Source organism: Rhinolophus sinicus, chromosome 1, assembly GCF_057876585.1.
Source record: "Rhinolophus sinicus isolate RSI-liver-muscle chromosome 1, RSI-T2T, whole genome shotgun sequence".
NCBI classification, from domain to species: domain Eukaryota; kingdom Metazoa; phylum Chordata; class Mammalia; order Chiroptera; family Rhinolophidae; genus Rhinolophus; species Rhinolophus sinicus.
The window spans coordinates 188,472,764-188,494,483 of record NC_142501.1 but is presented as its reverse complement, the minus strand read 5'-3'; the positions used below and the strand labels follow the sequence as shown (position 1 = coordinate 188,494,483).

The following is a 21,720-nucleotide window of genomic DNA, read 5'->3' as shown; positions in this document are numbered from 1 at the left end:
TATACTGTGTGGCAGATACAGTAAGTAATAGACACTGCAGATGTAACGGTGAACTAAACAGACAAGGTTCTGCTTTCATGGAACTTACATTCCAGTAGTAGAGAGATGATACATGTCTGGTGGTGCTAAGTGCTGAGAAATGAGGAGATGGTGATGGCGGTGGGTTTGCAAATTTACATAGGATAGTTGGAAAGGTGACATGAAGGAAAAGAGAGACCATCCTATGAAGAACTAAAAGCATTCCACAGAGAGGGACATGCAAAAGCTTCCTGGCAAGCGCTTGGTGTGTTGGCAGAAGAGGAAGGAGTCCAGTATGGGGAACAGCCTGTGAGCAAGCAAGGTAGGAACTGAGGCCAGCAGTAGGGTGCCAGATCACGAGGGATGTTTTATTTGATTTGCTTTTATTGGGGCTGATAAAGCAAATAAACTGAAAAATACTGATTAGTAAATCAAAGAGAACAGATTTTAGGACAGTACAAACAACATACTTAATGTGAAAAAGAAAAGGGTGCATGGAAAACCCTATTTCTTAAATTAGGATTCTTGTTTTATTGCAATTGCAACGTGATTTTATTGCAATGCTTTTCTAGTCTTTTTCACTGTAAACCCAAAAGACTGAATTAAAATTTCAAAACTGAATGACAAATGAGGGGGAAACTAGGAGGAGAATGTCATCTGTTGTTAATGTGTATAAATGTTGACACTGAAAAATCAAATGAGGGCTGAAAAATGTACCAAATTCCAAAAATTCAGGCCATGGTTTTATACTTTTGTACTTAAAGACAATGCTGCTGAAGTAATTTTTACCTATGAATGTAGATATGATTGCAAAGGAGGGATGCAGCATCTCTTCCAGGTGGCTCTGATAAAAAAAATAAAAAATGTATCCTGTGCTTTGTGGTTGGAAGTTTCAGTGGTAGATTTTGTGATGTATCTCCTTCCTGATGGTGACAGTTTAAAATCAGCCCTTCCTCTTTCCTTTGAACTAGCAGTCCATGTCAATGCTTTATTGTTTTACATTGTTGTTGTTTTTTCTAACCACTTCCCCCAGTGGGAGTGTACAAAATAGATCCCTAAGTAGATCTCCCAGCCACTCCAGGTAGTTGCCCCAAGTTGGCTGTATTATTCTGCTGATGACTTGATCCATCAGACTTTTTGATCACTTGCTTGTACTGGATTTTCATTATGGAGATGTACTGAAAGTATCCTGAGCAAATGTCATTTTGGGGGCAAGGAATGACCACATTCAACCCTGGTGGACAGCATACTCCTAGCTCAGAGTAACAAACACTGAATCTTCAAGTAATAAACATATGCATTACTTGGAGAATCAAAAGCAGGTGGACATTTCATATGAGCTCCACGGGGGCAGGCACCTTAGCTATTTTGCTCTAGCCTGATTATGAGTTAACATACATACGTAAAGTGCTTTAGAGCTGTGTCTAGCGTATAGGTGCTGAGTAAATTGGTTATTATTTTCAGCACCTAGTAGAAGTTTAATATATGTTGGGTAAAATAAACAAGGCATCTACTTTTGTCGAATTCCTATTATCCCACCATTTGAGAACGATGATTTATGACCACAGCGTTGAGGATCATAATTGCTATGGCACAAATCCATACCTGGAGCACAATGATTATCAGACTGGGGAAATCAGTCTGATAATTGCAAGGGCAAGGCTTGCAAGGGCTGGAGGAGAGGCAACTCTCGGTGAGTTTCTTCAAAGCTCAAGAACAGTATACTCCTGTTCACCAAGGAATCAAAACCCACAGGCCCGGTCTCTGATCGCTTTCCAGCCCTGCAGAGGGACTTCTTACCAAACTTCCACCCCCAGGAATTCCCCAAATCCCAGTTTCAAGCGGCGGGGAACAACCGGAACCTTTGTCAGATTCGCCGCGCCCTGTCCCGCCCCCTCCCCCCAGAACCCCGCCCCGAATCACGTCCCCCTCCCCCCACGAGTTTCCCAAACCACAACCCGCGCCCCCTCCACTTCTTCCCCAGGCCCCGGCCGTCGGCCGGCGCCACGCTGGGGAAGAGAAACCGCCAACCCGGAGGCGGCGCCGGTCTCCCTGGGCTCGCGGTGGGGAGAGGAGGGGCGGGGCCTGGCGAGAAGGGGCGGGGCGGGCAGCCGCTGGCGCGGCGCCGGGACTGACAGGCGAGCGGGTCCCCGACCCCCACCCACCCACTCGCCCACCCGCCCCCTCCGAGGTTGCGGGAAGAGCTTGTCACCCCTGGGACTGGGGAAGCCTGACGGATGGGGAGTGGCCCGCCGCGGGCCGACCTGCGCCGGGGGTGAGGCTGCCAGGAAGGGGTTGGGGGTGCCGGAGGGACCGAGCATCCCTCTCCTCAGCCCGCCGGCCCCTGCCCCCCGCCGGCCCTCCTCCTCGCTCCCGGCCGCCCCGCCGTGACCCCCGGCGGTCTCAGGAGCCCGACGCGGTAAGTGCGACTTCCTCCTCCGCGTCGGAGTGGGGGCCGCGGCGGACCGGCCGCGTGACGCGGCCCGCTCTGCTCCCCCACGCGACCCTCTCGCCGGGCCTCGGCGGCCCGAGTCCCGCTGGGCCCTCCGGGAGGCGGCTCCACGCCAACTCTGTCCCAAGGGGTGGGCCAGGCGGGGACTCCCCGAACCGCGTCCGGGGCTCGAACCCGGGGCCAGCCTGGCCGCGCTGCCGAGAACCCTGGGGAGGCATCGGGCGGCTCTCGAGTTGTGCAAAGTTAAGCCTGCTAAGGCGTGGGCAGCTGTCCAGAGTCATTGCTCTTCCCCGTACTGTTCTAATAAAACAAACGAAACCATTTCAGGTTTTTTTTCCCCCATTGTTACCCGCAGACTATCATAATCTAAGTTTTAATTTTAAGTAATTGCCTCATCTGGAGCGTGGAGAATCAGAAAGGGACGTTATTTCCGTTTAAACCGGCGTCACTGTTTGAAACTTCTTTTAAGCTTTTCAGTGTATACTTTGGGATCAAAAGTTAAGGAAGGAAGTTTGCTACATCAAAGAGTAAAACATTACTGCCACCTTTATTGTTCCGTTTGATTTTGAAAAATATATTTGAATAGTTGATACACAAAATTCAAAAGGGATAATATATACAAAGTCTCTCCCCGCCCACTCCTGCACCCCCAGCCAACCAATATTACCGGTTTCTTGTGCATCCTTCCAGAGAGTATGTATGTGCAAAGGCTCTTTAAAAAAATGAAACTTTTGTATATTAGTAAAGTGTCTCGCAGTTATTGGTGCCCAGTAAATGTTCATTTTCCTTCCGTTTAGGAGACAGTTTAATAAGTCTGGTTATTAGACCACTGAAAAAACAAGGACTTTTTTTTTTCTGTTTTTAAGCATTTGCTGATTTGACTATATGTGAATGTCTGTGTTCTATTGGCTTGCCATAACTCTGTAATAACATTTACACAAGGTGAATACACTGATATTTTTGGGTAATGGGGCAAGAAGGAAGAAATTGATTTGAAATTGTAATATAGTTATTAGTATATTTCCAAAATGATTTGTAGCAACTTAGTGTCCATATAGTACCATGGCAGGAAAAAAAGAATACAGTTTCTGGAAAAGGTAATACTATCGTGTTTCCCGGGAAGTAAGACCTAGCCGGACAATCAGCTCTAATGCATCTTTTGGAGCAAAAATTAATATAAGCCTGGGTCTTATATAATAAAATACAATATAATATAGTATAATATAATATAATACCCGGTCTTATTTTACTATAAGACAGGGTATAATATAATACAGTATAATATAATATAATAATAATAATATAATATCAGCTCTTATATTAATTTTTGCTGCAAAAGACTCATTAGAGCTGATTAAAGCTGATTTTCCGGCTAGGTCTTATTTCCAGGAAAACAGGGTAAGTGCATGCTATAAGATCCTGTACTCGAGGTGAGTCACAGTATTGGCTCTGGGCTTCCTAGCAACCAAGAAAGAGAGAGCGAGAGAAAGAAAGTTTCAGTGAGGGCTGAGAGGAACATTTTCTCACAGGCCCTCATAAAAAGGGGATTGTGTGGTGCAGTTAACATCTTTAAAATATCCCTACAGAAAATAATGAATTTTGGACAACAATATTCTTCAGTATTGGACAATAGTAAAACTCAAGTTCTCTGAAGGCTTAATTTGAACCATTTATAACATTTAAAATGACCTAGAACAATATTTCCTAAACTATGTCCTAAGAAATGAGAAATCAATAGTTTATTTCTTGAAGTAACATTCAGAGCTCAAATACATTTGATGTAGCTGGGTTAGACAAATTTCAGTAGTTTTTTTACTCAATTTCTTGGCTAATGTTCAGATTTACTCTTTTAAAAGGGGATATGTTTTGTGACTTTTTCCAAATTTATCTGACTGTAGAACACAAATGGAGAGCCACTGAACCTGTAGAAATGATGGATTTCCTATACTTCAGGCCGTTCTTCATGAGTATTTCTTACAACTGAGGTTTAGTAAAAATTGGAAAGCAAAGTGTTTGCGATCAGCCAATTTGGTAAGAACCAAAGTGAAGATAATCTAAAAGTCAGTTTTTAATATATTACATATCAAAGGTAAAGGCTATTTTACCCCTGAATTCTTTCATAGTTCTTCATTGTTCTGCAAGTTGCCTGTTGGAACAAATGATCTATAGAATCCTATTCTGTGTTTCAGGGTACTCAGGATCTTGTATTAGACTAGGTTTCAGCAAACAGAATTCCTTAAAGAATAACTTCAATTATTCTCTGATGTAAACACGTGATTAACGTGTTCTTTTCATCACAAACACTATTGATACTATTTTCTATTAAATCCTAGAATTCCGTAGTGGTAGGAGACCTCAGAAAGCATGTTACATAGTGGAAAGGAATTTGGAGCCAGAAAATCTCGGATTCTGCCACTAATGTGCAGGGTTGTTCCTAGCTAGGGTTTCCAGGAGGGAATTCCCACCCGTTCTTGTGAATTTTTTTGTTCTGCCGTTCCCGAATCCCGAGAAAAGGTGGTTACGAAATCGGGAAAATCGGCTCCTTGAACCCAGTAATACCCACAATGGTAAATAAATGTACTACTCACAATGTATCTCTTAGACATTTTTCCTATTTATCGCTAGGGTTTCCGGGTGGGAATTCCCTCCTGTTCTCCGGAATTTTTTTCGCTTTTCCATTCCTGAATCTCGAGATAAGTTGATCGGGAAATTGGGAAAATCGGCTCCTTGAACCCAGGTGGTTGGTGGTATCGGCCGTCACTTTGTGGAAACAATTTATCGTGGAGAACAGAAAACAGTTTATATCTTGGGATTCGGGAACGGGAAAGTGAAAAAAAATTCCTGAGAACGGGTGGGAATTCCCGCTTAGAAACCCTATTCCTAGCAAGTTTATGAACCTCTCTGAATCTGTTTCCTTATATGTAAGATTAGAATGATGACAGCATCCAATTTATTCAATAGATGTTGAGAATTTATTATCTAAGTACCAGGTAGTAAAAAAATAGCTTTAAGGTGCAAATGAAATAATGTATCAAGAATATTTTACTGTCTAAATATTTGAGTGGATGGCAAGAGTTTGGAGGGCAAGGAATATCACCTTATCCAAATGTACTTGGTTCCTGAGTTTCAGCTAGCAAGTAGTGTAAGTTGAGAGAATGAGGGTTTAGTCCAAAAGTTTCTTTGAATCCATTCAGTTTCTATGTTTGGAATTTGAGAGTTTGGGAATGAGGGACACTTCTATAAAAATATTTTATAAATACTGCAGTACTGTACAAAATGTTACCATTCTGAAGATAAATAAGGACCAGAGCTATTCAGTGTCTTCACTCCACTTATGAGAAAAGAGTTTGCTGAGTAGATCGTGTAGGGTAAATTATGCTAACTAAGGTGGTAGGTAACAAAGGACCCTCACATCCTAGTGGTTTAAATCAACAAAGGTTTATTTCTCAGTCACAGCACATGTCCAATTAGGGTCAGCAGGAGAGCTGTGTTCCAGGTAGTCATTTGGAACCCCAGGTAGTCAGAGGTCCCATCTCAACACATTCTTCCACAATTGTTAGGACAGGGGGAAAGATGTGATGGATTGTACATTGGCTCTTAAAGGCTTCCACCTCGAGGTGACACATTTAATTCTCATTGCCATTTCATTGGCCAAACAAGTCAAAATACTACAGTTAATGACTTCAAAAAGGCGGGGGAATGCAATTCTATCGTGTTCCCAGGAGGAGAACGAGGATAGTCCGTGGACAGTCTTGATGGTTACTACACTAAGCAGGCATTATAGTCCCATGAGTTAACACAAAAGCTGAATAAATCCAAATTATGTTTTTCAGCATTCTATTTAGAAAATAGAAAACAGGATTTCTTTGTGTGTGTATATGTGTGTTTAATCATAGAATTATGCTAATGAGAATTATAAAGAACATCTTTTATTCATTAGAAATGAAAGCTTTTGGAAACGCCACAATTAGATGTACTATTTTGACCTAGTTGATTTCATTCTTTTTGAATTCTATGTCCATTCAGTAAACATTTGTTAAATGTGATGTGCGTAAGGCACTGTGTTAGATCCTATGAGGATAAAGATGAACGGGAAGTTTACAACCCGAATAGAAAATAGCTGTAATTAAGTTCTCTCTCTTTTCCTTTCTCTGTAAAACAAATCAACAGAATCTTTCAATATGATAAAACCTGATTATGTATATATACTGTGACACATTGCCCCTAACCATCTTTTTTGGTTTTAGGGATTATTTTGGTGACAAGTTACAAAGTATTACTTAAACTAGCTTAAGCAAAAAGAGTGTTTTGTTAGAAGAGGGATATCGCTTTATGTCACAGAGCCCCATGGCAGGAAGTGCAGCTGCGTCTCAGAGGCAACTGGTGTCAGTAACAGAAAGTTAGGAGCTGGGGCTGCTTTTCCTCCCAGATCTGTATAATTTCTTGCCAGTGTCTCCCCCTGTGTATATACTTCATTCCTCTTTTACTGTGTTGACTTGTTTTCTCTGCTGTTAGATGGGTGTTTAAACCCAAGAGTTCACACACTTAAACGAAATTAACTAGAGCCTCTAGCAATTATAGGAGAACTGTATTTTCTCTAAGTACCACATCTTGGTTACTTCTTAAGTTAACCACGATCAGAGTTTGGAAATAATGGAGTTGGCCCTAAGGTATAACAAGTTACGGAAATTGGCAACTTTGTAATAGAGAAAGAGGCAGTTCTAATAGTTTAGGATTAAAAAGAAACCTGTGATGCCAGTTGAAAGTTTGACACAATTATTACCAGTTCGCGTATTCCAGTGGGACAGGCTAATTAGGATAATCAGGATACAGACCTGAAGCTGACTTGTGGCAACAATGTCCCCTCCCTGAACCCTGACACACGCCATCTCGCCATCTCGCCATCTCCATTGTGATCCTTTCATCTGTCCCTTCTTCCCCTCCCTAGGTACATAGAAATTACTGAATTGTCGAACTCTTACAAGTCATCTGCTTTTGATTCTGTTACAGGGCTCCCTGGCTTCTCCCCATGGCTAATAATGCGTGAAGAAGGGAACACTTAATATATACTGCTTTGCTCTGGACTTTTCTACCATCTAAATTGGTCTAGGCACTCTATCTGGACATTTTGTACTTTAACGTTCTATTGCCACATCTCTCCATCAACTTAACCTATATTTCTCAATAAATTTCCATTCTTTTTCTGTCAACTATAGTTAGCTTTTCTAGCAAAATTCCCTTGCATTCTTTACCTACCGTGTTTCCCCGAAAATAAGACCTAGCCAGACCATTAGTTCTAATGCGTCTTTTGGAGCAAAAATTAATATAAGACCCGGTCTTATTTTAATATAAGACCCGGTCTCATAAGACCGGGTCTTATATTAACTTTTACTCCAAAAGACACATTAGAGCTGATTGTCTGGCTAGGTCTTATTTTTGGGGAAACAGGGTATGCTGTAAAACTATCTATAGTTTCATCTCAACAGATGCCAGAAGGGATGCAATATAGGAGGTAGTACATGTTACCTGGAAGAGAGGATTCCCAGATAAAGAATAACAATAGAAAAAGGTGAGACAAAGCCATGTGTGAGGTTAGGTGGATTTGTCAGGGATATATGTCAGACTAAAAACAGACAAAAAGGGGAGGGGTTTGGGTTCAAATTGTAGCATGTCTGGACTGTCATTCTAAGACATTCTTATACTCTTGTTGCTATGCAAATAAAAGGGTCTTCTTAGGTTCGACTAAACATCAGACTCACAAAACTACCATAGGCTTGTTCACTGAGAAGTATATCGCAGAGGAAGCACAGTGGGCCAGCAGGGCCCCATCAAGTGTTCCTCAGAAGTGTTGTGATCCTCGCAACAGTAATTGCAAGCAGTCCATGTAAACAGTTCATGTAGCCATCTGGGAGATATCCTTTCAAGTGAAAGCTCAAGAGAAAGGAGACAAACCTCAGCTCAGGTAGATGCAGGAGCCTCCTTGGCTTTAAAAATCGCATGTCCTGTAGGAGACAATATCTCTCATACAGATCTATAGACTTCGCTTGCAGGGTCCTGGAAGGGGACATGTCAATTACTAGAGCCATCACAGTCAGGGAAGTCAGACTTGTGGCGGGCGTCCTATCGGGTATTTTATAGTTTATTTGTAGTACCTCTGAGTCCAGATGCAAATGTATTAATTATTTTTACTGTAAGAACAGTGTTGCCTAGTAGCATATTTGGCATACCTACTTCTATCAGAGCTAAGAGAGTTAACTGAAGGTTAAGTACAGTAAGGGAAAAGGTTTTCTTGACTCCTATTACCCACAGTGTCTTCCATAATCCTTTTTCATTTGGGAAGTATTCAAGAGCCTTTATTTTGCTTCCTTTGATGTGTAGTGTTTTTTAACTCTTTAGGATGGAAAAAGTAAAATAGGAATGGGGTAGTGAGGAAGGTATGGCTGGAAAGAAGTAGTAAGGACTACTAGATTGTTTAAAAACACTGAATTTCATACTAATGATCTTGGATTTTGTTTATCTTTTAGGTGATGAAGAACAAAAAAAATTAAAAGTTTTAAATAGAGTGATGTGGTCAGGAATTGCACTTGGTTGGAGTGTGGAGAGTGGATGGGGTTTTAGATTTGAGGCTGGTTGGCTCATTTCTACTTACTATTTGCCTTTCTTTGGGGAGCTATTTCTCCAATAAGCAGGAAAAAGGACTACTCAGTTCTATGCTTCACAGGAGTTCAGAACTGCTGGACAGATTCAGCATGGTCCTTTGGAGTGACCTGAACCAGTCTGTCCTCCATTTGTCGCTCACCCCCACTGCCCGTTGGAGATGGAGAGCTGTCTCCTAAGAACCGTGGATTCACACTAAGAAATTCTGGCCTCCACTGAGCTCCGTTTGACTCACTCGCATGCCTCATTTTGCTTTGTGCTGGAGTTAAAGTATAGAATAGTCTTTTGGTGGATATTTTGGCTTGTTTTTAGGTACAGTTTTAGAGCAAGCCAGGGAGTTTCTTTAATGGTTAACTGGGTTAATTAACATTGGTAGTGATTGACTATTTCTAATTACAAGTAGCTGAGAAACAGGGCCTCACATTTTTCTCTTATTGCTTCCATTGCCATTCACTACCCTTTCCTTACCTGACTTACGCTGTTCTGTATATAATATACAATCAAGTTGATCTGCGATTGGCTCGTTATGTGCGCAGAGAACCCAGGCAATTTTGCTTGATTTTATATGTGTCTGGAGAGTACTGATTAATTGCTTTTCCCCCTCCATCACCGTAAAGCTGCACAGAGAACAAAGGCTTACTGGATTTGGTTCAGGTCAGTACAAGACAAAATTATGGTTGTCCAGACTACTGCCTTTTATGGCACATGAGACAGTTGGGTGTCTCAGCACATGCCACACAGGAAATTTAGCAGTGGTTTGCCATCATCTTTGTGCTATAACAGTTCTCATCCTTGTGCCACAACATATATGAGCTTAAATTCACAAAATCTAAGGAGTGAGTGTCAAGGAAATCTTTCTTTTTTTAACCTGTCATCAAGTCAAAGGGTATTTTAAAAAGTACATCTTTTGTTATAATCATGCTGTGGTTTTCACAGTATCCACTGTAATATCTTTTATAAATGAGTTTGGGCATTACAAGGCACATGTTATTAATTTAGCTGATTTTTTAAATGTTGCTTCCTCTCCTACCAGGAATTAGTACCGATAGGCATTTGGGGGATAAACAGTTCTTCGGGTGTTTATGTGGGTCAGCACTTTGCCCTGTAAGAACAGTGACAGAAACTGGGGGGGGGGGAGCCAAGTGGGGAGAAATCTGTGAGGCTCTTGTACTTGGTGAATAACGCCATTTTGACATTTAATTGCAATTATGCTGAGCTTAACAGTGTTTACTATATTAGGAGTCGTTTTCCTTAAGTAGTCTGCTTTTTTTCTTTTCCAGTGCCTTATTTTGCTTTAAGTTTGGTCACTCTTATTGATAAAGCATTCAAGTCTGCTCTAATACTCTCTTCTAGGTATATAACCTAGTACAAATCAGCTGTACCCTGAATATCGTTCCTGATTCAGACGATGGGGGTAAATTACCTCCTTACAAGGTAGTTGTAAGTTGCAAATGAGGATATTTTGAAAGTAAGAAGCAGTGTGGTGTACTTGAAAGTGTACGGTCTTTAGAGCCAATCGTAGATTCAAATTGAACCCTGCTACTCACTAGATATGTGTAACCTCATTTCACTTCAGTGCCCTTATCTGTAAGAGGGGAGGGGAATGACCCCTGTTGGCCAGAGTTTTTGTGACAACTAAATGCCTCAGTGTAAAAGTATTTCACATATTATCTTGCATGTTTAGGCATTTAGGAAATAATAGCTGCTGTTAAAAATCCAGGGTTTTATTCAGTACTTGCACGTGCTACTTACTTTATCTCATTTTACTGAAGAGTAAACTAAAGATCAAGAAAGTGAAATGATTTGCCCAAATTACAGAGTGAGCGGGTGAGTGATTAGCTATTGATTCAGGTGCTTTCTGTTATGTCCCTTAGGCTACTATTAATAAGTGACAGTGTGGGGAAATAATAGCAGAAGCACCCTCCGCCAACTGCCTGACTCATAGTGTTAACCAAATGCACTCTTCCCTCTAAAATGTTCTTGCCCATCCCAAGAGTTAACTGAATGCTCATGGCTGAGTAGGCTTCTCTGTCGCAGACCAGCTGCTCGGTGCTTACCTGTGGAGTTGGGTACTTACTAGAAGTTAGTGTTCATTCAGAAACCTGTTTTTAGTGGTTATGCTTGTTATAGTACCGTGTTTCCCCGAAAATAAAACCGGGTCTTATATTAATTTTTGTTCCAAAAGATGCATTAGGGCTTATGTTCAGGGGATGTCATCCTGAAAAATCATGCTTGGGCTTATTTTCCGGTTAGGTCTTATTTTCGGGGAAACATGGTAATTATAAAGTGTTAGTAAACATGTAAATTAATGACAGTGTAAAGAAAAGATAATTATTTCTTTTAAAATTAAGTTGAATGCTTTGGGACAGCACAATATATAAATGAGTTATTAACAAATTTGCTATCAATTTGGATAAAGGATGGATAACTGTAAAAGATGAGGGTGGGTAGGGGGAAGTCATCAAAGTCTAAAGTAGGGCCTGTTGAAGTGTCAAAATCCGTGGGCCAGCTAACTGGGCTTTAGACTATTAGCGGTTCTCAAGGAAATAAGGAGCTCACACCGGAATGTAAATTAACTACATCACTAAGCACACTGTTTAGTTCAGCTGACATTTTTTTTCATGGTAAGACTTTCTCCTTGAAAGAAGCAGTGCATTAATTTACATCTGGCACAAGCTTTTTATCTCACGGTGGACAGGCCAGTGGTCTAATGGATTCTGTATTCATATTCTTTCTGAAGTGCTTTTCAGTTCTTTCTCCATATATAAAAACCATAAATGGAAATCATAGATGATGGCTCATTGCAGTCATGGCGTATACAAGAAAGAGGACCCAAACTCAGTAGGAGGCCCATATCAAATATACACCATTAACTATGTGAAAAGATTTGTGAACAAATGTGCATTTAGGTGTTTAAGTTAAAATAAAATCTTTAATAATATGTAAATATAATTTTTACGATTACAGGTTTTCCCCACTGTCTGAAAGTAGAGCTTTCCTATGGAGCCTTTTGTAAGCTGAAATGGAGTAAAGTGAAGAAGCAATTACCATTCATTTGTATGGGAAAAAAGTTTTAGTGTTCCCAGACCTGAAAAATAACAAAATCATACCCCCAAAACCCTAAAATAACACTAACATATAGTAAAAGCAGGAATGCACAAAATAAATGGAGATAAAGCACAGATGCTCTCAGACACCATTCAAAGCTCTGGCTGCTTGGTGCTGAGATGCTGAGTGTGGTTCCTGGGGAGGGAGCTTGGCAGTGCCACTCACTGCTCAGGCTTCCACTGCTGCTGTCATGACTCTCTGCCAAACAAACACTGAACACTATTTTCACTTTTCCTCTTTTTTTGTAAAAGCGAAATCCCCTTCACATTTCTTTTGATTAGCAAAAATAGGTTCTATTGTAGGTCTTTTGTCAAAGCGAAGTAGCATACCATGAACTTTCAAAAAGCGGGGAATACCTGCACTGACTTTTTCATTGAATGGACCAACTATTGGTTTCATCTGACTAGGGGGCTTTTACTATACTCACAGTTCCAATTTGGAAATAAACCTTAGACGTCTGCACCTATCTTAGCACCCTCTTCATGCCCCGGTATATTTTTAGGATGCTATATTGTAATTTTTAAATTGAATGTCAGTTGCTATATTGTAAGTGCCTTGAAAGCCACAGTCCTTTCTATAAACTTCATAGAGTTTCTAGTCTAGGGGAGAAGGCAGACATTAAATGAGTAATTTCAGTGAGATTATTGAATTATCTGAGCAAGTAGTTTGGGGTGCTGTATGAGCATATAGCAAGGAGACATAATTTAGTTTAAAGGTTAAAATTTGCCCCACTGTTTTCGCCTTGATCTATCTTATGCAAGTATACATCACATTGCTTTTAGGGTACACAAAGAAATAAAATTCCTATGTTAGTGGCTTTTACTATGAAAATGTACTAGTGTTTTCCTTGTATATCAGAGTTCTTGACTGCTGAGTTTTCAATCCACCATGTAGCTTACAAAGCTTAAAGCTCTTAGCTTGTTTCAGCTGAATTTAAATTCAATACTTATTTTTAATTTTTGTTTACTGATTAAATCAGAAATAGTACCCCATTCCTTATTTTGAAAAAAACAACAACCACCATATCTCGTTCTTTTTTTTTCTTTTTTTTAAAGATTTTATTGGGGAAGGGGAACAGGACTTCACTGGGGAACAGTGTGCACTTCCAGGACCCTCCCCAAATCAAGTTGTTGTCCCTTCAATCCTGGCTGTGGAGGGCGCAGCCCAGCTCCAGACCCAGCTGCCCTTGACTGGGGTGGCGGGGTCAGCCCACCATCCCTTAGGGGAGTCGAACCAGCAACTTTATGGTTGAGAGGAGGCGTTGCAACCAACTGAGCCATCTGGGAGCTCAGCGGCAGCTCAGCTCAAGGTGCCGAGTTCAAACTTAGTTGCAAGGGGCAGAGCCCACCATCCCTTATGGGAGGGAGTGGAGGAATCAAACCGGCAACCTTGTGGTTGAGAGCCCACTGACCCATGTGGGAATCAAACCGGCAGCCCCCGGCGCCAGGAGCATGGAGTTCCACCCGCCCAAGCCACAGGACCGGCCCCCCAATTCCTTTTAATAAAGTTGTTTAATATTGTGCTAATTTGGGTTTCAGAATGTATTCTAAGTTTTTTTTTTTCATTACAAAGAAATTCTGATACAATGTGTTTATGGTAACTAGTAGTTGAAAAATGCAAAGATAAAAGATAACCAGTGTTAGGAGCTCAGGATTCATCTATCCACACTTTAAATTTCTGATTTCTTAAATAGATGGATTTTTAACTAGAAGCTAAATATAGCTCTAGCCCCCTATTTCTAGCTATTTGGTTGCTAGATACATACCGTAATTAAAACCAAATTTGTCTAAAGCTACACTCAATCCTCTTGTAACTGTATCCTTCTTACTTTCTTATTATGTTAATATTATCATTCTTCCAGACACCCAGGTTTGAATATGCCGTCATCTTTGACTTCTGCCTCTCCATTTGCCACAGACATTCTATAAAGTCTGTCCCTGTAACATCTAACCCCCTTTCAGATCTCATTGCTTCCAGCCAAGATTAAACTATACATACCTCTCACCTTGAAGAATTTCCTAATTTGTTTCCCTACCAATAGTATCTTCCCTCACCAATTCATTCTTTACTGTTGTCAAATTAATTTTTTTGTACCATACCTCTAGAGCTGCAGCTCAATAACCTCATCCACTCCCAAATAAAAGACATACTTACTCTTTGATAATTCAGTAAAGTTTTCATTCAAAACCCTTCTGTTAGATGTTAAGATTTTCCAAATCAAGGTCTGTGCCATTAATTTATTCATTTATTCTTTGATGTGATGTCAGTAACTATTTGAATGCTGTGTACTGTACAAGTTGTTAGAGACCTAGTGGTCCCCGCCCGCCCTGATGGATTTTACTGTCTCGTTTTCTCATCTTGGCGTTCTTTCTGCATACAGCACAAATATTTATTGAATTTACATAAATACAAGTATTTTTTTGCATTTAAAAATGTTTGCTTTTTATGAGATTGGACAGGGGTACAGAACATCGGATAGATTTCTGTAATTAAAGTTAAAATTAAATCTCAGATCTTTTCTAATCTGAGTAAATAAACTGATATTCTCTGCTATCATACTTTTTTCAATGTTAGTGAAATTTAAATCTTTTTGGAATTATATTAGTTTTCAAAATTTTAAAGTAAGATATTTTGATAAAAGTCTTAATTTGACAGAGTTTTAAAAGTATCCTTGTATATCTGAAAGTCAAAGGTGTTTCTGTTGTAACTGTAGACAAACTTATCCTAAATGTATTAAAGTGTACTCTTGGGTACTCTGTATCTTTCATTCCCCGAAAACCTGAAGGCTAAATCCAAACCCGCGTGTTTTAGAATATTCAAGAAGAAAATAACTACTTTTAATACTAGACTTTTAGATTTCATGAAGATTTTGCTGACAAATAATAGTGTGTGCTATGAACATTGACACAACTTGAGAGTTCCTTTCTATAAAATTAAAATACTCAGTATCTTAATCCAAGTCGAACATGGAACATCAGTATTTAAGATGGGATGTTTTGTGTCTTATATTTATATTATAATATTCAAAGTGCAAGTATAACATTTTAGTATTTGTCAACTTTTACAAAAGTAAATCTTGAATTACTAAGCCATAAGAAAACAGTATCCCGGGATTACCAAACTTTAAAGGTTTCTTCTAAATCATGTGTTATAACTCATTCCTTAAATAGTTGAGGGAAAACTTGGGGAAGTGAAGTACTGCTGGGTTAGTCAGTAAAATTAATTATTGATATGTTTATGTAATATGTATTACACACTTAAAACTATAGGAATGGATTCATTAAAATTGACTACTCATGAAACAAATACTGTTGTCTTTAAAACTCTATATGAAGAGAGGTTTGTATAATAATGGTTACCCATATAAATCAGTTACTGAATAGCTGTGATTTAAATTGTTGAGTGAAGCTGTTGAAGTGAGCTCATCTGTATCTAGCTTAATGACATTTCAGTGTTGCTATTTTAGTACTGAATAGTGTCATCTTTTCAATTCACAGACTAACATTTGAACAGATTTGAAGCAGAAATTGTATGTGGATTCCTTGACTACATTTTGAAAAATGTATTCATAATTGATACTTATGTGTTTTAAATAGTGTGTGAGCTTTTGTATCTCAAGTTTAAGCAAAGTTATTACGAGAGAAGTGCAGAATATAATTTGATAATCAGCTTGAAGAAAGTGTTGTATCAGTCTGAAAAGACATCTGCTATTTAGCCGTTAGATTTCAAAGTGATAAAAATTTTATGCCTAAAGAATGAAATAGGAAAAAGAAATTCTTGGAGTAATATATTGTGATTTTTCTCCTTAAGTTGAAAAAATACTGAAAAGGTTTTGTCTCCAGAAGTATATCTTTTCTAATATCTTTATTAATATTAGGTTCTTAATTTTATTTTATAATTTTAAAATGTACATTATAAGTGTATACTGTTTACTATCATTCTTATAATTGGATTCATTTGCTTATTGGAGAAATATTTACTGAGCACCTATTGTCTGCCAGGTATTGTTGTAAGTGCTGGGCCTACAGAGATGACCAGTTATCTAATATGCCAGGTAGTGATAAGTGCTATGAAAACCATTAAGAGGGCCAGGGGGATGAGGGATCTAATTTATATAGAATAGTTAGTGAAGACCATTTTGATAATTTAACAATATGATGATGTTTAATATATACTGATCTTTTATAAATAAAGAATTCTAAGTTCTTCTCATCAGAGCTGGATATATTTTTGAGCAAAATAATTGTATGCTGTTTGGCAAAAGTCGATGGGACCAAAGAAAAAGTGTTATTTAAATAAATGCTGAATTTCATGCCATGAAAAGCATCAATGCTTAAGCTTACTACATGTTTTTTATAAAGAAAGTATTTGGCCCAGGAATGCATTTAAAGCGGGGAGATATTTCTGTACACTGCTTTCTAACCTGGGGGCTATAACAAGCTACTGTGTCAACAAAGTCACTCAGTCAGATTAGTGATCAGAGAAATGTGAAGAAAAACCAAATGGGAAGCTACCACACACCCATCAGCATGACTGAAATTAAAGACTGACGATACTAGTGTGGGCTGCGCGTGGAGTCACTGGAATTCTCATATGCTGCTTGTGGAAGTGTGAATGGGTGGCGTCAATCAAAGGTGAACATACATATACATACCTTGTGATCTAGTTTTGTTTCTGGATACGTATACTCAACAGGAATGCATACACAGGTGTACACATGTACATGTATACCAGACAACTTATACAAGAATGGTCATAGCGTTATTTGCACAAGTCTACAACTTTTAGAAACAACTCAAATGTCTATTGGCAACAGAATGGATTTTGCTTGTCATGTATTCATATATGGGATACTATATAGCCATGAAAACCACAATCAGTTGCAGCAGACAGCAACACATTAGTTTCAAAACAGTGGTGAAAAAAATGAATACATTTATGTGACGTTCAAAAGCAGGTAAAATGTATGCTAAAGATGATTGGCTACCTTCTGAGACGAGGCATGAGGCAGACCTCTTGAGTGCTTTTCTTAACCTGGATGGGGTTCATATTGTGGTAATTCATGGAGCTCTCCACTTGTGATTTGTACACTTTTCTATTGTATGTCAAACTTTAATTTTAAAATGCTTGTAAAGGTGCAGGCACTAGTTGCTATCCATTTGGAAAATTGATTAGAAAAAAATATTTGCAAAATGAGACAGATAAAGAGTTAATATCTATAAAATACAAAGAGCTTCTAGATAGTGATAAGGAAAGACAGACAGCTCAAGAGAAAAATAGTCAGAGTATAAATAGTTCATAAAACTGGAAGTCATATGGCCAATAAGCATACGAAAATATGCTCAAACCCAGTGGTCATCTGGAGTTAAAAGAATTGTAATACTCATTGTTGAATGCTGGGCTGATGAAAATAGAAGGGTACACTCACTTTTCTTTTGAAACTGAATTTTAGCAAAGTAAACCATGTATTTAAATATAAAATGCACATAACTTCAACTCAGCAATTCCATTTCTGGGAATAAATTCCACAGTCATAAAAACTTCACATGTATTTTTTATTTCAACATTATTTTAATAGCATAAAACAAAAACCTGAAATCAACCCAAGTGCCCATTAGCAAGGAGATAATAAATTGTATTTTACAATTATGAAATATGCAACTATTGAAAAGATCATTATTAGTTCATATATGTATATATGTAATTGAGAAAAGCAAAATGCCAAAGAAGATACATACAATATGATCTCTCTTACAAAACAATAGCAAAAACTATTATATATGTACGTATAAGTTTGTATATGATTTTATAAACATGGAGAAAGGTGAGATTACTGGGGAGAATGAGTGTAGAAGGATTGGCAAAATGAAGGTCTCTGTAAAAACAAGCATGCAATGTGAGTCCACTGATACAAAAGGTTTGGGTTTTGTGGGGGGTGTATATATATATATATACATACATATGTATACATACACACATATGTATACACATGTATACAAATGCATATACACTATGTATATACATGTGTATGCATATGTATGTATATGTATGCATGTGTGTATGCATGTAACTAAACCCATGATCATGACAGCAGTTGTTAAATGCAGCTGCTTGGACTTTGTCAACCTGAGATCCTGGCATTCCTTTAAAATCAGGGAGCCTATTTCAACGGCTGATTTCCCACCTGCATCTCTAGCTTATTCAGACAGCTACTACGTTAAGGAGGTATATATTTAATGTATATCTTAGTATCTTGGTGGAAAGGATCTTTGGGCCCTCTTGGGAGTGGGGGCATGGTTTAATATTTTAACATTCACATCTCCTTAAGGTTTTGGATTTCTTCTCTGTACTATATTGAGATGTGTCTGCCATCTCAGTGGTCTTTAATGAAGTCCACTCTTGAGTTCAGGCTTAAATCAGTCAACCAAACAACAAAGCAATTAAAATCACTTCTAGCTATTGGAGCTAGCACATTATAAGTAAAATCTCTGATAAATGCTCTCACATTGATAGATTGAATCCAATTTCAAATTATATTTATATAAAATTGTATTTATTCAAATATATTCTTCATGTGTAATGTTCATTTAATTATCTTACTCTTTTCTCTGCCTGAGTGTAAGTTTAAAATCTCTTAAAAAATGATCTGTTTGTTTTTCATCTTTTTATTTCTTGTCGGGCCTTGTACACATAAATGCTTGGTAAATACTTATTTGAATGAAGATAACGATGGCAAGATCATTATGAACTACTTCAGTGGCCATTCTTCATTGTGTGGGCCTGTACCATGCATTGCAAGGTGTTTACCATCTCTGGCCCCTTCCCACTCAATGCCTATAGCACTCTTTGGTCATTCCAAGAACTAAAACTCCACCCTCCCAACTTCCAGCACCCTTTTTGGGGGTGGTGGGGATGGTGGTGTTGGTGCTATCCTTCTGGAGAATTACAAGGCTGGAATAATTGGAGATGTCTTTCTAAGGGTTGTAGTGCCTGTGCTAAATCATGAAGGATGAGTAGGATTTCAAAACTGTAGAAATTGGGACACAAACCGCATATAAAAGAGGGAGCAACATAATGTAGACTCTGCTTTGACTGATGAAGCAGGACTTCTATGTTGGAAAATAGAAATAAAGTTGGACAGATAGAGTGGAGTTAGAAGGGTGTTGATAAGGAGTCTGACAGAGGTGAGAGGAGAGGGTAAAGTGTCATTTCACTCTTTAATGTATCTTGCATACTACTGCCAAATTAATTGTCTAAAACACTACTCTGTTCAACAGTCCACTTAATATTGCCGGCTAGTCTATGCTTTGTGCTCAAGACATTTAATATCATCGTATTCATCCAACTTTCTCTCTTACTACGCCTTAAAATTAGTTAGGTATGTCTGGCTGGCTGATTAAAGTAATATTTCCCCCTTTCTTTGTCAATATGCTCACTTCATGCTTTTAAAAATATCTTTCTTCCATTATAAAATCTATCATTATTCTGCCTGTACAACTTCTTACTATTCTTAGAAGCCATCTTCCTCATAAAACTTGCCCACACCATCCTACATCATCCTGATATCTCCATTCTCTTTCTTATTTATGATTTGTCCTATGGTATTTAGCACAAAATTGTATATAGCTTTTCATGCAACTCATTCTTGTTTCTCTGAATAATTTTTATTTTCCTAAAGAGCTGTGTGAGGTTAAGATATATAGAAATATGCCTCACAATATATTTCATGCCTCCAAAGCAGCTTTTTTTTCTTGGTCAAATGATAAAAGGCATTGCCTTTTGAGTGAACTATTTGGCATATTATAGTATTAGATATTGAGCACCCTGAAAAATTGTTTTTGTTTTTAAATTATCAAATACTTTTGTTTTGATAACTAGATGTAATTATTTTTAAGAGTAGGAAGCAAGATGTGTATATTTGTGTCTCCCACAATGTCTAGTAGTGTCTTGCTCACAATAACTACTCAGTATGTTACAATTTGATTGCATTTGATTGATTTTTATTTGCTTTATCAATTTTTATTAACTGTAACCATGTTCAGACCATCGTTTTGTTTTGCTAACAACGTTTAGGGTAACTGTACACCCAAGAAATAGTCCTATTCCAGTCCTTGGTAGCTTTCTTGAGCCACACTTTCCTTTTTCTAAGTGGTACCATAAAAATTTGGATATTATACTAAATTGTAGCCCAATCCTAATTATAGAGCAGTATAGAACAGTATTGGCTCTGTAGTTCATGTTATTTAGTTGAAGAAGAGTAATAAGTATTGCCATATTTTGATCCTTTGTAGTTTTCAAACTTTTTCTTCTCCTTCTTCTTCTTCGCTCGAGTGAAATCATCCCCAGGATCTTATTGTATTAATATAACACACTCCTTTCCTGAAGGGAGAAGGCAGAGGTGGGAAGCAGCAAACCGAAGCCTCACCTTTGTAGCCCTCCTCCCTCCTCCTCCCTCAGCTAAAGAGCACAGCTTGAAAATCACTATAACTCATTTAATTTAAAAAAAAAATGTTTTTTTAAAACTATTGTTTTGTGATTTCTCATCTAGAAACTTAGTATAAAAATAGAAATACTTTAGTTTGACAGTGATCTCTAAGTACAAGGAAAAAGCTCTGGAATAAATTTCTTGTTTCAGCAATAAAAGAGTTAATATACTAAGCAGCGGAGGCTGAGATACTGCAAGAGGATGGTGCTGTCGGTCTCTGTCATTTGTGGTTTAAGGAAAGGGGGTGGTGTTCTGCATTTGAAAGGACTTTAATGAATGCTGTCAGTGTTTGTGAGAGCTAATGGTCAGTATGGGAAAGGAGAGCTGGGGAAAGTGGGCTAGCTGCTTCAGGATAGGTGGATTAGAGTTTGCTCTGATTGAACGGAATGTTCCACCGTGTTTCATCTTTATTCGTTATCCTTTGTTCTTTATAATCTGATATATCGGTTCAAAAGTAAATGCAGATATATATATATGAATGTGATTTTCCTTTCAATCTGTTTATTGTGTACAGCAGGGCATATACTTGTCTTGCCTGGATGCACAAATCTGTGTGCCGTGCTTTTTGCCCGTTGCCTAGACGATCACTTGGTTTCTCTGAGGATGTCTGGTTCTCGTAAAGAGTTTGATGTGAAGCAGATTTTGAAAATCAGATGGAGGTGGTTTGGCCATCAAGCATCGTCTCCCAATTCTACAGTTGACAGCCAGCAGGGAGAATTTTGGAATCGAGGACAGACTGGAGCAAACGGTGGGAGAAAGTTTTTAGATCCGTGTAACCTACAATTGCCTTTGGCTTCAATTGGTTACCGAAGGTCCAGCCAACTGGATTTTCCGAGTTCACCTTCTTGGCCAATGGCATCCACCTCTGAAGTCCCTGCACTTGAGTTGACAGCAGAAGATTGTGGCGGTGCACACTGGCTGGATAGACCAGAAGTGGATGATGGCACTAGTGAAGAAGAAAATGAATCTGATTCCAGTTCATGCAGGTTGATTATTTTCT

The 21,720-nt window shown here is 38.7% G+C and overlaps 1 protein-coding gene across 4 annotated transcripts in view; it reads left to right on the top strand.

The window, feature by feature from the left end:
- The first annotated feature begins 1,973 nt into the window (after positions 1 to 1,973).
- KLHL5 (kelch like family member 5) overlaps positions 1,974 to 21,720 on the top strand; it is a 67,351-nt gene continuing 47,604 nt past the window's right edge. The window contains exons 1-2 of one of the 4 annotated variants that reach the window (XM_019741965.3): positions 1,989 to 2,437; positions 21,238 to 21,706. In XM_019741965.3, the coding sequence (XP_019597524.2) occupies positions 21,324 to 21,706 (383 nt within the window). In that variant the 5' untranslated portion in view covers positions 1,989 to 2,437; positions 21,238 to 21,323. Of the gene's footprint in view, positions 2,438 to 20,947; positions 21,025 to 21,234; positions 21,707 to 21,720 lie in introns of those variants that run through there. The other 3 variants (XM_019741963.3, XM_074322398.2, XM_019741964.3) reach the window with 3 other exon arrangements.